The following is a 14,650-nucleotide window of genomic DNA, read 5'->3' as shown; positions in this document are numbered from 1 at the left end:
TAGTACTAGTTCTCGTCCATTCTTAGCACCTGATTTCAGTACTAGTTCTCATCCATTCTGAGCACCTGATTTCAGTACTAGTTTTCATCCATTCTGAGCACCTGATTTCAGTACTAGCTCTCATCCATTCATAGCACCTGATTTCAGTACTAGTTTCAATCCATTCTGAGCACCTGATTTCAGTACTAGTTCTCATCCATTCTGAGCACCTGGTTTCAGTACTAGTTCTCAACCATTCTGAGCACCTGATTTCAGTATTAGTTCTCATCTATTCAGAACACCTGATTTCAGTACTAGCTCTCATCCATTCATAGCACCTGATTTCAGTACTAGTTTCAATCCATTCTGAGCACCTGATTTCAGTACTAGTTCTCATCCATTCTGAGCACCTGGTTTCAGTTCTAGTTCTCAACCATTCTGAGCACCTGAGCACCTGATTTCAGTATTAGTTCTCATATATTCAGAGCACCTGATTTCAGTACTAATTCTCATCCATTTTGAGCACCTGATTTCAGTACTAGTTCTCATCCATTCAGAGCACCTGATTTCAGTACTAGTTCTCATCCATTCTGAGCACCTGATTTCAGTACTAGTTCTCATCCATTCTGAGCACCTGGTTTCAGTACTAGTTCTCAACCATTCTGAGCACCTGGTTTCAGTACTAGTTCTCAACCATTCTGAGCACCTGATTTCAGTACTAGCTCTCATCCATTCATAGCACCTGATTTCAGTACTAGTTTCAATCCATTCTGAGTACCTGATTTCAGTACTAGTTCTCATCCATTCTGAGCACCTGGTTTCAGTACTAGTTCTCAACCATTCTGAGCACCTGATTTCAGTATTAGTTCTCATCCATTCTGAGCACCTGGTTTCAGTACTAAATCTCAATTTCAGTAATAATTCTCATCCATTCTGAGCACCTGATTTCAGTACTAGTTTTCATCCATTCTGAGCACCTGATTTCAGTACTAGCTCTCATCCATTCATAGCACCTGATTTCAGTACTAGTTTCAATCCATTCTGAGCACCTGATTTCAGTACTAGTTCTCATCCATTCTGAGCACCTGGTTTCAGTACTAGTTCTCAACCATTCTGAGCACCTGATTTCAGTACTAGTTCTCATCCATTCTAAGCACCTGATTTCAGTACTAGTTCTCGTCCATTCTGAGCACCTGATTTCAGTACTAGTTCTCATCCATTCTAAGCACCTGATTTCAGTACTAGTTCTCATCCATTCTGAGCACCTGATTTTAGTACTAGTTCTCGTCCATTCTGAGCACCTGATTTCAGTACTAGTTCTCATCCATTCTGAGCACCTGATTTCAGTACTAGTTTTCATCCATTCTGAGCACCTGATTTCAGTACTAGCTCTCATCCATTCATAGCACCTGATTTCAGTACTAGTTTCAATCCATTCCGAGCACCTGATTTCAGTACTAGTTCTCATCCATTCTGAGCACCTGGTTTCAGTACTAGTTCTCAACCATTCTGAGCACCTGATTTCAGTATTAGTTCTCATCTATTCAGAACACCTGATTTCAGTACTAGCTCTCATCCATTCATAGCACCTGATTTCAGTACTAGTTTCAATCCATTCCGAGCACCTGATTTCAGTACTAGTTCTCATCCATTCTAGGCACCTGGTTTCAGTTCTAGTTCTCAACCATTCTGAGCACCTGAGCACCTGATTTCAGTATTAGTTCTCATATATTCAGAGCACCTGATTTCTGTACTAATTCTCATCCATTTTGAGCACCTGATTTCAGTACTAGTTCTCATCCATTCAGAGCACCTGATTTCAGTACTAGTTCTCATCCATTCTGAGCACCTGATTTCAGTACTAGTTCTCATCCATTCTGAGCACCTGATTCCAGTACTAGTTCTCATTCATTTAGAGCACCTGATTTCAGTACTAGTTCTCAACCATTCTGAGCACCTGATTTCAGTACTAGTTCTCATCCATTCTAAGCACCTGATTTCAGTACTAGTTCTCGTCCATTCTGAGCACCTGATTTCAGTACTAGTTCTCATCCATTCTGAGCACCTGATTTTAGTACTAGTTCTCGTCCATTCTTAGCACCTGATTTCAGTACTAGTTCTCATCCATTCTGAGCACCTGATTTCAGTACTAGTTTTCATCCATTCTGAGCACCTGATTTCAGTACTAGCTCTCATCCATTCATAGCACCTGATTTCAGTACTAGTTTCAATCCATTCTGAGCACCTGATTTCAGTACTAGTTCTCATCCATTCTGAGCACCTGGTTTCAGTACTAGTTCTCAACCATTCTGAGCACCTGATTTCAGTATTAGTTCTCATCTATTCAGAACACCTGATTTCAGTACTAGCTCTCATCCATTCATAGCACCTGATTTCAGTACTAGTTTCAATCCATTCTGAGCACCTGATTTCAGTACTAGTTCTCATCCATTCTGAGCACCTGGTTTCAGTTCTAGTTCTCAACCATTCTGAGCACCTGAGCACCTGATTTCAGTATTAGTTCTCATATATTCAGAGCACCTGATTTCAGTACTAATTCTCATCCATTTTGAGCACCTGATTTCAGTACTAGTTCTCATCCATTCAGAGCACCTGATTTCAGTACTAGTTCTCATCCATTCTGAGCACCTGATTTCAGTACTAGTTCTCATCCATTCTGAGCACCTGATTCCAGTACTAGTTCTCATTCATTTAGAGCACCTGATTTCAGTACTAGTTCTCAACCATTCTGAGCACCTGATTTCAGTACTAGTTCTCATCCATTCTAAGCACCTGATTTCAGTACTAGTTCTCGTCCATTCTGAGCACCTGATTTCAGTACTAGTTCTCATCCATTCTAAGCACCTGATTTCAGCACTAGTTATCATCCATCCTGAGCACCTGATTTCAGTACTAGTTCTCATCCATTCTGAGCACCTGATTTCAGTACTAGTTCTCATCCATTCTGAGCACCTGGTTTCAGTACTAAATCTCAATTTCAGTACTAGGTCTCATCCATTCCGAGCACCTGATTTCAGTACTAGTTCTCATCCATTCTGAGCACCTGATTTCAGTACTAGTTCTCATCCATTCAGAGCACCTGATTTCAGTACTAGTTCTCATCCATTCTGATCACCTGATTTCAGTACTAGTTCTCATCCATTCTAAGCACCTGATTTCAGTACTAGTTTTCGTCCATTCTGAGCACCTGTTTCAGTACTAGTTCTCATCCATTCTAAGCACCTGATTTCAGTACTAGTTCTCATCCATTCTGAGCACCTGATTTCAGTACTAGGTCTCGTCCATTCTGAGCACCTGATTTCAGTACTAGTTCTTATCCATTCAAAGCACCTGATTTCAGTACTAGTTCTCGTCAATCCTGAGCACCTGATTTCAGTACTAGTTCTCATCCATTCTGAGCACCTGATTTCAGTACTAGTTCACAACCATTCTGAGCAACTGATTTCAGTACTAGTTCTCATCCATTCTGAGCACCTGGTTTCAGTACTAAATCTCAATTTCAGTACTAATTCTCATCCATTCTGAGCACCTGATTTCAGTATTAGTTCTCATCCATTCAGAGCACCTGATTTCAGTACTAGTTCTCATCCATTCTGAGCACCTGATTTCAGTACTAGTTCTCGTCCATTCTGAGCACCTGATTTCAGTACTAGTTCTCATCCATTCTAAGCACCTGATTTCAGTACTAGTTCTCGTCAATTCGGAGCACCTGATTTCAGTACTAGTTCTCATCCATTCTAAGCACCTGATTTCAGTACTAGTTCTCGTCCATTCTGAGCACCTGATTTCAGTACTAGTTCTCATCCATTCTAAGCACCTGATTTCAGTACTAGGTCTCATCCATTCCGAGCACCTGATTTCAGTACTAGTTCTCATCCATTCAGAGCACCTGATTTCAGTACTAGTTCTCATCCATTCTGAGTACCTGATTTCAGTACTAGTTCTCATCCATTCTAAGCACCTGATTTCAGTACTAGTTCTCGTCCATTCTGAGCACCTGATTTCAGTACTAGTTCTCGTCAATTCTGAGCACCTGATTTCAGTACTAGTTCTCGTCCATTCTGAGCACCTGATTTCAGTACTAGTTCTCATCCATTCTGAGCACCTGATTTCAGTATTAGTTCTCATCCATTCAGAGCACCTGATTTCAGTACTAGTTCTCATCCATTCTGAGCACCTGATTTCAGTACTAGTTCTCGTCCATTCTGAGCACCTGATTTCAGTACTAGTTCTCATCCATTCTAAGCACCTGATTTCAGTACTAGGTCTCATCCATTCCGAGCACCTGATTTCAGTACTAGTTCTCATCCATTCAGAGCACCTGATTTCAGTACTAGTTCTCATCCATTCTGAGCACCTGATTTCAGTACTAGTTCTCATCCATTCAGAGCACCTGATTTCAGTACTAGTTCTCATCCATTCTGATCACCTGATTTCAGTACTAGTTCTCATCCATTCTAAGCACCTGATTTCAGTACTAGTTTTCGTCCATTCTGAGCACCTGATTTCAGTACTAGTTCTCATCCATTCTAAGCACCTGATTTCAGTACTAGTTCTCATCCATTCTGAGCACCTGATTTCAGTACTAGGTCTCGTCCATTCTGAGCACCTGATTTCAGTACTAGTTCTCATCCATTCAAAGCACCTGATTTCAGTACTAGTTCTCGTCAATCCTGAGCACCTGATTTCAGTACTAGTTCTCATCCATTCTGAGCACCTGATTTCAGTACTAGTTCACAACCATTCTGAGCAACTGATTTCAGTACTAGTTCTCATCCATTCTGAGCACCTGGTTTCAGTACTAAATCTCAATTTCAGTACTAATTCTCATCCATTCTGAGCACCTGATTTCAGTATTAGTTCTCATCCATTCAGAGCACCTGATTTCAGTACTAGTTCTCATCCATTCTGAGCACCTGATTTCAGTACTAGTTCTCGTCCATTCTGAGCACCTGATTTCAGTACTAGTTCTCATCCATTCTAAGCACCTGATTTCAGTACTAGTTCTCGTCAATTCGGAGCACCTGATTTCAGTACTAGTTCTCATCCATTCTAAGCACCTGATTTCAGTACTAGTTCTCGTCCATTCTGAGCACCTGATTTCAGTACTAGTTCTCATCCATTCTAAGCACCTGATTTCAGTACTAGGTCTCATCCATTCCGAGCACCTGATTTCAGTACTAGTTCTCATCCATTCAGAGCACCTGATTTCAGTACTAGTTCTCATCCATTCTGAGTACCTGATTTCAGTACTAGTTCTCATCCATTCTAAGCACCTGATTTCAGTACTAGTTCTCGTCCATTCTGAGCACCTGATTTCAGTACTAGTTCTCGTCAATTCTGAGCACCTGATTTCAGTACTAGTTCTCGTCCATTCTGAGCACCTGATTTCAGTACTAGTTTTCGTCCATTCTGAGCACCTGATTTCAGTATTAGTTCTCATCCATTCAGAGCACCTGATTTCAGTACTAGTTCTCATCCATTCTGAGCACCTGATTTCAGTACTAGTTCTCGTCCATTCTGAGCACCTGATTTCAGTACTAGTTCTCATCCATTCTAAGCACCTGATTTCAGTACTAGGTCTCATCCATTCCGAGCACCTGATTTCAGTACTAGTTCTCATCCATTCAGAGCACCTGATTTCAGTACTAGTTCTCATCCATTCTGAGTACCTGATTTCAGTACTAGTTCTCATCCATTCTAAGTACCTGATTTCAGTACTAGTTCTCGTCCATTCTGAGCACCTGATTTCAGTACTAGTTCTCGTCAATTCTGAGCACCTGATTTCAGTACTAGTTCTCATCCATTCTAAGCACCTGATTTCAGTACTAGTTCTCGTCCATTCTAAGCACCTGATTTCAGTACTAGTTCTCGTCAATTCTGAGCACCTGATTTCAGTACTAGTTCTCATTCATTCTGAGCACCTGATTTCAGTACTAGTTCTCATCCATTCTGAGCACCTGATTTCAGTACTAGTTCTCATCCATTCTGAGCACCTGGTTTCAGTACTAAATCTCAATTTCAGTACTAATTCTCATCCATTCTGAGCACCTGATTTCAGTATTAGTTCTCATCCATTCAGAGCACCTGATTTCAGTACTAGTTCTCATCCATTCTGAGCACCTGATTTCAGTACTAGTTCTCGTCCATTCTGAGCACCTGATTTCAGTACTAGTTCTCATCCATTCTGAGCACCTGATTTCAGTATTAGTTCTCATCCATTCAGAGCACCTGATTTCAGTACTAGTTCTCATCCATTCTGAGCACCTGATTTCAGTACTAGTTCTCGTCCATTCTGAGCACCTGATTTCAGTACTAGTTCTCATCCATTCTAAGCACCTGATTTCAGTACTAGTTCTCGTCAATTCTGAGCAACTGATTTCAGTACTAGTTCTCATCCATTCTAAGCACCTGATTTCAGTACTAGTTCTCGTCCATTCTGAGCACCTGATTTCAGTACTAGTTCTCATCCATTCTAAGCACCTGATTTTAGTACTAGTTCTCGTCCATTCTGAGCACCTGATTTCAGTACTAGTTCTCATCCATTCTGAGCACCTGATTTCAGTACTAGTTTTCGTCCATTCTGAGCACCTGATTTCAGTACTAAATCTCAATTTCAGTACTAATTCTCATCCATTCTGAGCACCTGATTTCAGTATTAGTTCTCATCCATTCAGAGCACCTGATTTCAGTACTAGTTCTCATCCATTCTGAGCAACTGATTTCAGTACTAGTTCTCATCCATTCTAAGCACCTGATTTCAGTACTAGTTCTCGTCCATTCTGAGCACCTGATTTCAGTACTAGTTCTCATCCATTCTAAGCACCTGATTTCAGTACTAGGTCTCATCCATTCCGAGCACCTGATTTCAGTACTAGTTCTCATCCATTCAGAGCACCTGATTTCAGTACTAGTTCTCATCCATTCTGAGTACCTGATTTCAGTACTAGTTCTCATCCATTCTAAGCACCTGATTTCAGTACTAGTTCTCGTCCATTCTGAGCACCTGATTTCAATACTAGTTCTCATCCATTCTAAGCACCTGATTTCAGTACTAGTTCTCATCCATTCTGAGCACCTGATTTTAGTACTAGTTCTCGTCCATTCTGAGCACCTGATTTCAGTACTAGTTCTCATCCATTCTGAGCACCTGATTTCAGTACTAGTTTTCGTCCATTCTGAGCACCTGATTTCAGTACTAGTTCTCATCCATTCATAGCACCTGATTTCAGTACTAGTTTTCATCCATTCTGAGCACCTGATTTCAGTACTAGTTCACATCCATTCTGAGCAACTGATTTCAGTACTAGTTCTCATCCATTCTGAGCACCTGGTTTCAGTACTAAATCTCAATTTCAGTACTAATTCTCATCCATTCTGAGCACCTGATTTCAGTATTAGTTCTCATCCATTCAGAGCACCTGATTTCAGTACTAGTTCTCATCCATTCTGAGCACCTGATTTCAGTACTAGTTCTCATCCATTCTGAGCACCTGATTTCAGTACTAGTTCTCATCCATTCAGAGCACCTGATTTCAGTACTAGTTCTTATCTATTCTGAGCACCTGATTTCAGTACTAGTTCTCATCCATTCAGAGCACCTGATTTCAGTACTAGTTCTCATCCATTCTGAGCACCTGATTTCAGTACTAGTTCTCATCCATTCTGAGCACCTGATTTAAGTACTAGTTCTCATCCATTCTGAGCACCTGATTTCAGTACTAGTTCTCATCCATTCTAAGCACCTGATTTCAGTACTAGTTCTCGTCCATTCTGAGCACCTGATTTCAGTACTAGTTCTCATCCATTCTAATCACCTGATTTCAGTACTAGTTCTCATCCATTCTGAGCACCTGATTTCAGTACTAGTTCTCGCCCATTCTGAGCACCTGATTTCAGTACTAGTTCTCATCCATTCTGAGCACCTGATTTCAGTACTAGTTTTCATCCATTCTGAGCACCTGATTTCAGTACTAGCTCTCATTCATTCATAGCACCTGATTTCAGTACTAGTTTCAATCCATTCTGAGCACCTGATTTCAGTACTAGTTCTCGTCCATTCTGAGCACCTGATTTCAGTACTAGTTCTCATCCATTCTAAGCACCTGATTTCAGTACTAGTTCTCATCCATTCTGAGCACCTGATTTCAGTACTAGTTCTCATCCATTCTAAGCACCTGATTTCAGTACTAGTTCTCGTCCATTCTGAGCACCTGATTTCAGTACTAGTTCTCATCCATTCTGAGCACCTGATTTCAGTACTAGTTTTGTTTGAAAGGGGATAGTTTTGGTTTTTATTTATTTTTAAGAGTTGTATTTTGTACTTTTTCAGTGTGTTTGTTGCTTGTTTTATATCCAAACCCCCGTTTTGTCTTATTTCAAGCGTTCGCATATTAGATCAAGTTAGGGTTAGAGAGTTTGTATTAACCTATGATTTTTGAAAATGTGGTGACGTTGTATCGTTGGAGAAGTGACGTGTAACAATCCGTTATCACAAGATATGACTCATCGTTATATTTAAACAGTTGTAGCACGGCGGGTATAGCTCGTGGAACAGGAACGACGGCCCCTTTTTCCCTTGCTTGATTTCACCCCTTTTCTATGGTGTCTTCTTTTTAATCTATCGGTTTCTGCAGTAGTGTACTTGGGCATTTGTTTTATCTTTTTTCACTTTCGCCATGGTGTTGTCTGTCATTTGTTGAATTACCGCTTATGATTGCCCTCATGGTATCATATCTGCCTTTTTGTTATAAAATAAAACCAAACTACAATAACATGTGAGGAATTATTACGTGTTGTTGATCTTAGAAAGAATATAAAATATTAATGAGTAACGTAACCAATATATGCATTTAAATGTAATAAGGAGATGTGGTATGATTGCCTTTAGACAACTATTCACCAGAGACCAAATGTCAGCAACTTTAGGTCACCGTACAACTTCAATAATGAGCAAAAACGAACCGTATAGTAAGTTATAAAGGGCCTCGATATGACAAAATTTAAAGCAATACGTATATTTCACACAATTTCATTTTATAACTGCAATGTACTTTTATAGGTATAAAATTAAAGATAATATCAAACTTTAAATTTTATTTTCGTATTAAGATTATGAATGTCAATTTTATCTTAATGTCAAATCTTATAATTGGACACTGAAAAAGCAACTCATACCAAATAATCCATATTCATTCTTTCCGCGAATTATAAGGTAAAATATGAAAACTTTCTCCTTCGTCTTCCTTATATGAACACAAGACACATTGTATCTTCCCAATCAAAGATTTAATAAAGAAAATATAATAAGGAAGATATGATAGTAAAAAGTAAAAAGTTTTTTGGACAGGCATTCATCAACTCCAAAATTTATACACTGTTATAGTTGAATTATAGAAAATCAATATACCTCCGCTTTTTAAAGATTCAACCTCCGTGTTCGTTGTTTAGCAAACAAACAAAAAACAATCAATCAATCTTTAAATCTTAGCAAATTCGAATAATAAAACACACACATACACACACATACACACACACAAACTTTTAAACTTTGTAATAAGATTTCTTATTTGTAGAGAATAAAAATATTGTCTTTTCCAAAAATGTGTAATCCTTGATTTATTTTTCTTACAACAAAACTATCTTTATTTATAGTCAGATTTTTTTAACAACAACAAAACAAAAATGTCGTTAGTACTTTCTACGTTTATAGTGTCAAATACGTAATACTTGAATTAATATCTCGACATACCAATTAATATATAGTGTTTAAACCATTTCAAAAGTACACCACTCCAAACACGATCATTTATTTTCTTGAAATAAACATAATACAAAACAAAAATGATGAAATGAAATTTGGAAGAAATATAAATGTCAAAAGCTTTCTAGAGTAAACTTGTCAGTGTTACTTCTCGCCAGAACTGTTTTATATATGTCAGCCAACAAATCATTTAAGCTTTAAATGTCAACCTTTAAAACAGTCAACATTATAAAATATTTATTTCAAGCTTAGAATTGAGTTAATATATTTATATTAATGTTTTTGTTGAGATTATTTCTATAGATTTTTAAAGGTTACAAACAATGCAGATATAATTTATCCGTATTTCAATACAATTAAATTTTAGATGTTACACGTCGTCTGATAGGCTGAAAGTTTTTTGTCTGTCAGCTCATAGACATAATTTTGTCATGTGACCGTGACGTCATCAACGTTTTTTTCATGATTTATTCCTTAAGGATGGAATCTAGGATTGAATTATAAGGAAAGACTGTAATGTTTTTTCTGTCTATTCGAAATAAACTAAAAAATGGTGCACACTTTTAAAGCCCTAACCCTAACCGAAACCTAGATAACACGCTACGCGGGTTATTCAGTGTGCACCACATTTTTGAACTTTAAAATTCTCCATAGACAGTCATTCCTTAAATAAATTGCGTTTATGCTTCTTCAAAATAACATGAACCCTAAATTTTGAATTTGTATAGAACTTTAAGCAAAATCTAAAATGACATCCATTTAATTATAATGTAATCTTGTGATCAGAAAAAATGCAAACAAAACCTTTTTAAGTTTTTAATTTTCATCGATATGATCATATTTCTTTTTTGTTAGAAATGTTTACATAAATTCGCATCTCTCATAGATATGTTCTCGTCCTGACATGCAGGTCATAATTGTCACTGGATATTAAATAACCATCAATTCATCTTTTTTGAAGAGGCAAATCTAAAATCACTCTAATATACAAACAAGGGTTGTTGATAATTGTGGATCCCTTCTGTCATAACTTCGGTGATAAACAACAACATTGCAATTAAATGTTACATCTAGCATGACACTTCAATATGTTAGGGACAACCCGCAAAAAGGAGAATAGTTCCTCAAATGAATAACTATTTCTTAAATGAGGAATATTTTCTAGTGTTAAAAAACTTTTTGTTATCACAATTGAATGTCCCTTTGGTATCCTTAGACTCTCTTTTTATATTTGAAATGGCACATTTTAATGTAATATGCATCAAATTTTCCAGTCATGAACTGATGTATTGAGAAGTTACAAACCTATGAAATTTACTAGATATTGACAATGTTAAAGGCTACTAGCTTTGTAAATCCCTAAATTGAATTATAATGGGGTTCTTTAAGGAAATTGTTCTATTACATCGTTTCAAATTATGGCTCAATTGGAGAGACGTTTACTCCATTGGGAAATATAGTACACAATTTTACAGATTGTCCCAAACGTGTTTTGCAGAACTGGACAAAATCCAATGGTTGCTGATATTTGTGGTTCCCCATGTCATAACTTCGGTGATGAACAACAACATTGCAATCAAATGTTACATTTAGCATGACACTTTAACATGTCGGGGACAACCCAAAAAAATGGAAAATAGTTCCTCAAATCAGTATTCCATCTCTAAAACGAGGGATATTTTTTAGTGTTTAAAAACGTATTTTTTTGTCCACATTTTATATTTGAAATGGCACATTTTAATGTAAAATGCATCAATTTTTACAGCCATGAACTGATTTGCTGAGAAGTTACAAGTCTATGAAATCTACTAAATACTGACAATGTTTTGTAAAACCCAAAAACAAATAATAATGGGGTTCTTTACGAAAATTGTTCCATTACATCGTATCAAATTATGGCTCAATTGGAGAGATTTTTACTCCATTGGGAAATATTTCCGAATTTTGCGGATTGTCTCATGATAAACTTGTTTTAAAGAACTGAGAAAAAGTTAATGATTTTTGGGATCATGTTGATGCCTTACCTTCATCTGAGCCTGATTCATCTTTGTTATTGTTGTCAACAATGGACGGTGTTCGGTCTTTGGTAATATCTTTGTGTGATACTAAGAAAAGTACAACTTGACTTTTTTCATTCTTGATTGGCACAATGTCAAGTAAGCACCAAAAACCATTTTCTGGAATGAAACATAATGCATATAAAATAAGATGTGGGATGATAGCCAATGAGTCAACTATTCACCATGGTCAAAATATGTGGAGGTAAGCAACTATTATTATAAGTCACCATACGGCCTTCAACAATGAGCAAGCCCATACAGAAAAGCAGGCCATAAAAAGACTCGACATGACAAAATGTGAAACTATGTGAAACTATTCAAACGAAAAAAATGAATGATTTATGACAAAGATATAAACGAAAAACAAATATAACGGACAATAAACTATACGTGTATACATTTTCATTATGGCAGTTTATACTTTACTATGCTAATGAGTCAAAATTGATAAATGATTAAGTGCCAGTCTTTGTAAGAATCAGGCAATTTTGAAAAAAATCAAAACATGGCCGAAAAAAACCCACCGACCTAACCATCCTATTTTGAAGTTACCCTCATCCTGAGTTAGAAATGGTAGGTCTTTCGTTTCTGCGTGTCTGGTAATTCGAGAAATCTCTAGATAAATTTTGGTTAGATTGATAGCAAATTACGGAGTTAGCTCCCCTTAATTTTTCATTTCTAGTGCATTTCAACCAAATTATATCTTGAATTACCAGAACAGGACAAGGAAAGGAATGTTATATTCATGATCCATTATACATTTTGAACATAAATTAATGTAAACTTGAGTGGGTTTTTGTTTGTCATGTTTTCACCACAGCCTGATTCTTAGGCAGATTGGCACTTAAAAGAAACATATATATCATGAAAATTGTCAATTTGTTTCCATTAGAACATGTGTCCTTCAACAGAATAACGTGAAAGTCAATTGTGACACAATGTAAGAGCAACAACTCATATGTGGCACGTGTAGCTCAGATAAAAAAAAAATGAAATTAGTTTATTCACATCAGTTGAATCTGTATAAAAGAAAAACACCACTGGATGAGTTACCGTATTTATATCGGTGCTGGCATGCCTTGATGTATCACTTCGGTGTTGACATGTCAACACGGTTGACATTTGGATTAAATACGTGAAAAGAACTTTTGGTTCAAACTAAGTTTGTAATCATTTGTCACGTGCAAGAATTCGAGTTACTACTTTTTCGCTGTATGCCATTCAAAAAAGGATTAAATCAATTGTAACGCTGCATATATATTATAATCTGCTGTCTGAATGATCTGTATAGTAATTCTATCCAGGTTTTGTTCCCTAATTTTGTTACCCCTAATGGTACCCAGTGTTATAGTAATTGAACCAAGCTTATCCTACTGAGGACAAAAAACCCATCTCGTAGCTAGAGGTGTCGGCGTTTCAGCGGAATGTTACAAAAACACAGCATGTACTTTGGAAAGGACGTAAAAGGTTGGACCCGCGTTATTCACTCGCTATAGCAAAGAAAATACCACACAATCACCAAACGTTAAGAGTGAACTCTTATGGTGCTTAGGCTAAACTGTCCGATCCCACCCAACTTTTGAAACGGATACAAAATTGCTCGATCTCTCTGTTCTAATTAAGTTATTTACTATAAATTCTGTTTCATCCGTTTCATAGATATAAGAAGACGTGGTATGAGTGCCAATAAGACAACTCTCCATCCACATCACAATTTGTAAAAGTAAACCATTATAGGTCAAAGTATGGCATCCAACACGGAGCCTTGGCTCACACCGAACAGAAAGCTATAAAGGGTTCCAAAAATAACTAGTATAAAACCATTCAAACAGGAAAACCAACGGTCTAATCTATATAAAAAACGAGCAATACTTATAAACCACATCAACAAACGACAACCACTAAACATCAGGTTCCTGACTTAGGACAGGTGCAAACAAATCATGTTCATATGTTGATATTGTCCTTTTTGCGTTTTGGGGTTGTAAAACACCAACAATGTATCCCTTCATGTGAAACACCAACAATGTATCCTTTCGTGTAAAACACCAACAATGTATCCCTTCATGTAAAACACAATGTATCCCTTCATGTAAAACACCAACAATGTATCCCTTCATGTAAAACACCAACAATGTATCCCTTCATGTAAAACACCAACAATGTATCCCTTCATGTAAAACACCAACAATGTATCCCTTTATGTAAAACACCAACAATGTATCCCTTCATGTAAAACACCAACAATGTATCCCTTCATGTAAAACACCAACAATGTATCCCTTTATGTAAAACACCAACAATGTATCCCTTCATGTAAAACACAATGTATCCCTTCATGTAAAACACCAACAATGTATCCCTTTATGTAAAAAAAACAATGTAACCCTTCATGTAAAACACCAACAATGTTTCCCTTCATGTAAAACACAAACAATGTATGTTTTTATGTAAAACACCAACAATGTATCCCTTCATGTAAAACACTAACAATGTATCCTTTCATTTAAAACACCAACAATGTATCCCTTCATGTAAAACACCAACAATGTATCCCTTCATGTAAAACACCAACAATGTATCCCTTCATGTAAAACATCAACAATGTATCCCTTCATGTAAAACACCAACAATGTATCCCTTTTTGTAAAAAAAAACAATGTATCCCTTCATGTAAAACACAATGTATCCCTTCATGTAAAACACCAACAATGTATCCCTTTTTGAAAAAAAAAAACAATGTAACCCTTCATGTAAAACACCAACAATGTTTCCCTTCATGTAAAACACAAACAATGTATGTTTTTATGTAAAACACCAACAATGT

At 37.0% G+C, this 14,650-nt stretch overlaps 1 protein-coding gene across 1 annotated transcript in view; it reads right to left on the bottom strand.

The window, feature by feature from the left end:
- Nucleotides 1-14,650, bottom strand: part of LOC127717654 (potassium voltage-gated channel subfamily H member 8-like) — a 112,121-nt gene that overhangs the window by 23,463 nt on the left and 74,008 nt on the right. The window contains exon 3 of the mRNA XM_052223393.1: nt 11,788-11,940. Within this exon, the coding sequence (XP_052079353.1) occupies nt 11,788-11,940 (153 nt within the window). The remainder of the gene's footprint in view (nt 1-11,787; nt 11,941-14,650) is intronic.

Source organism: Mytilus californianus, unplaced genomic scaffold, assembly GCF_021869535.1.
Source record: "Mytilus californianus isolate M0D057914Y unplaced genomic scaffold, xbMytCali1.0.p SCAF_10, whole genome shotgun sequence".
NCBI lineage: Eukaryota > Metazoa > Mollusca > Bivalvia > Mytilida > Mytilidae > Mytilus > Mytilus californianus.
Note: the sequence above shows the minus strand (reverse complement) of the source record. Positions and strands in the feature narration are given on the sequence as shown.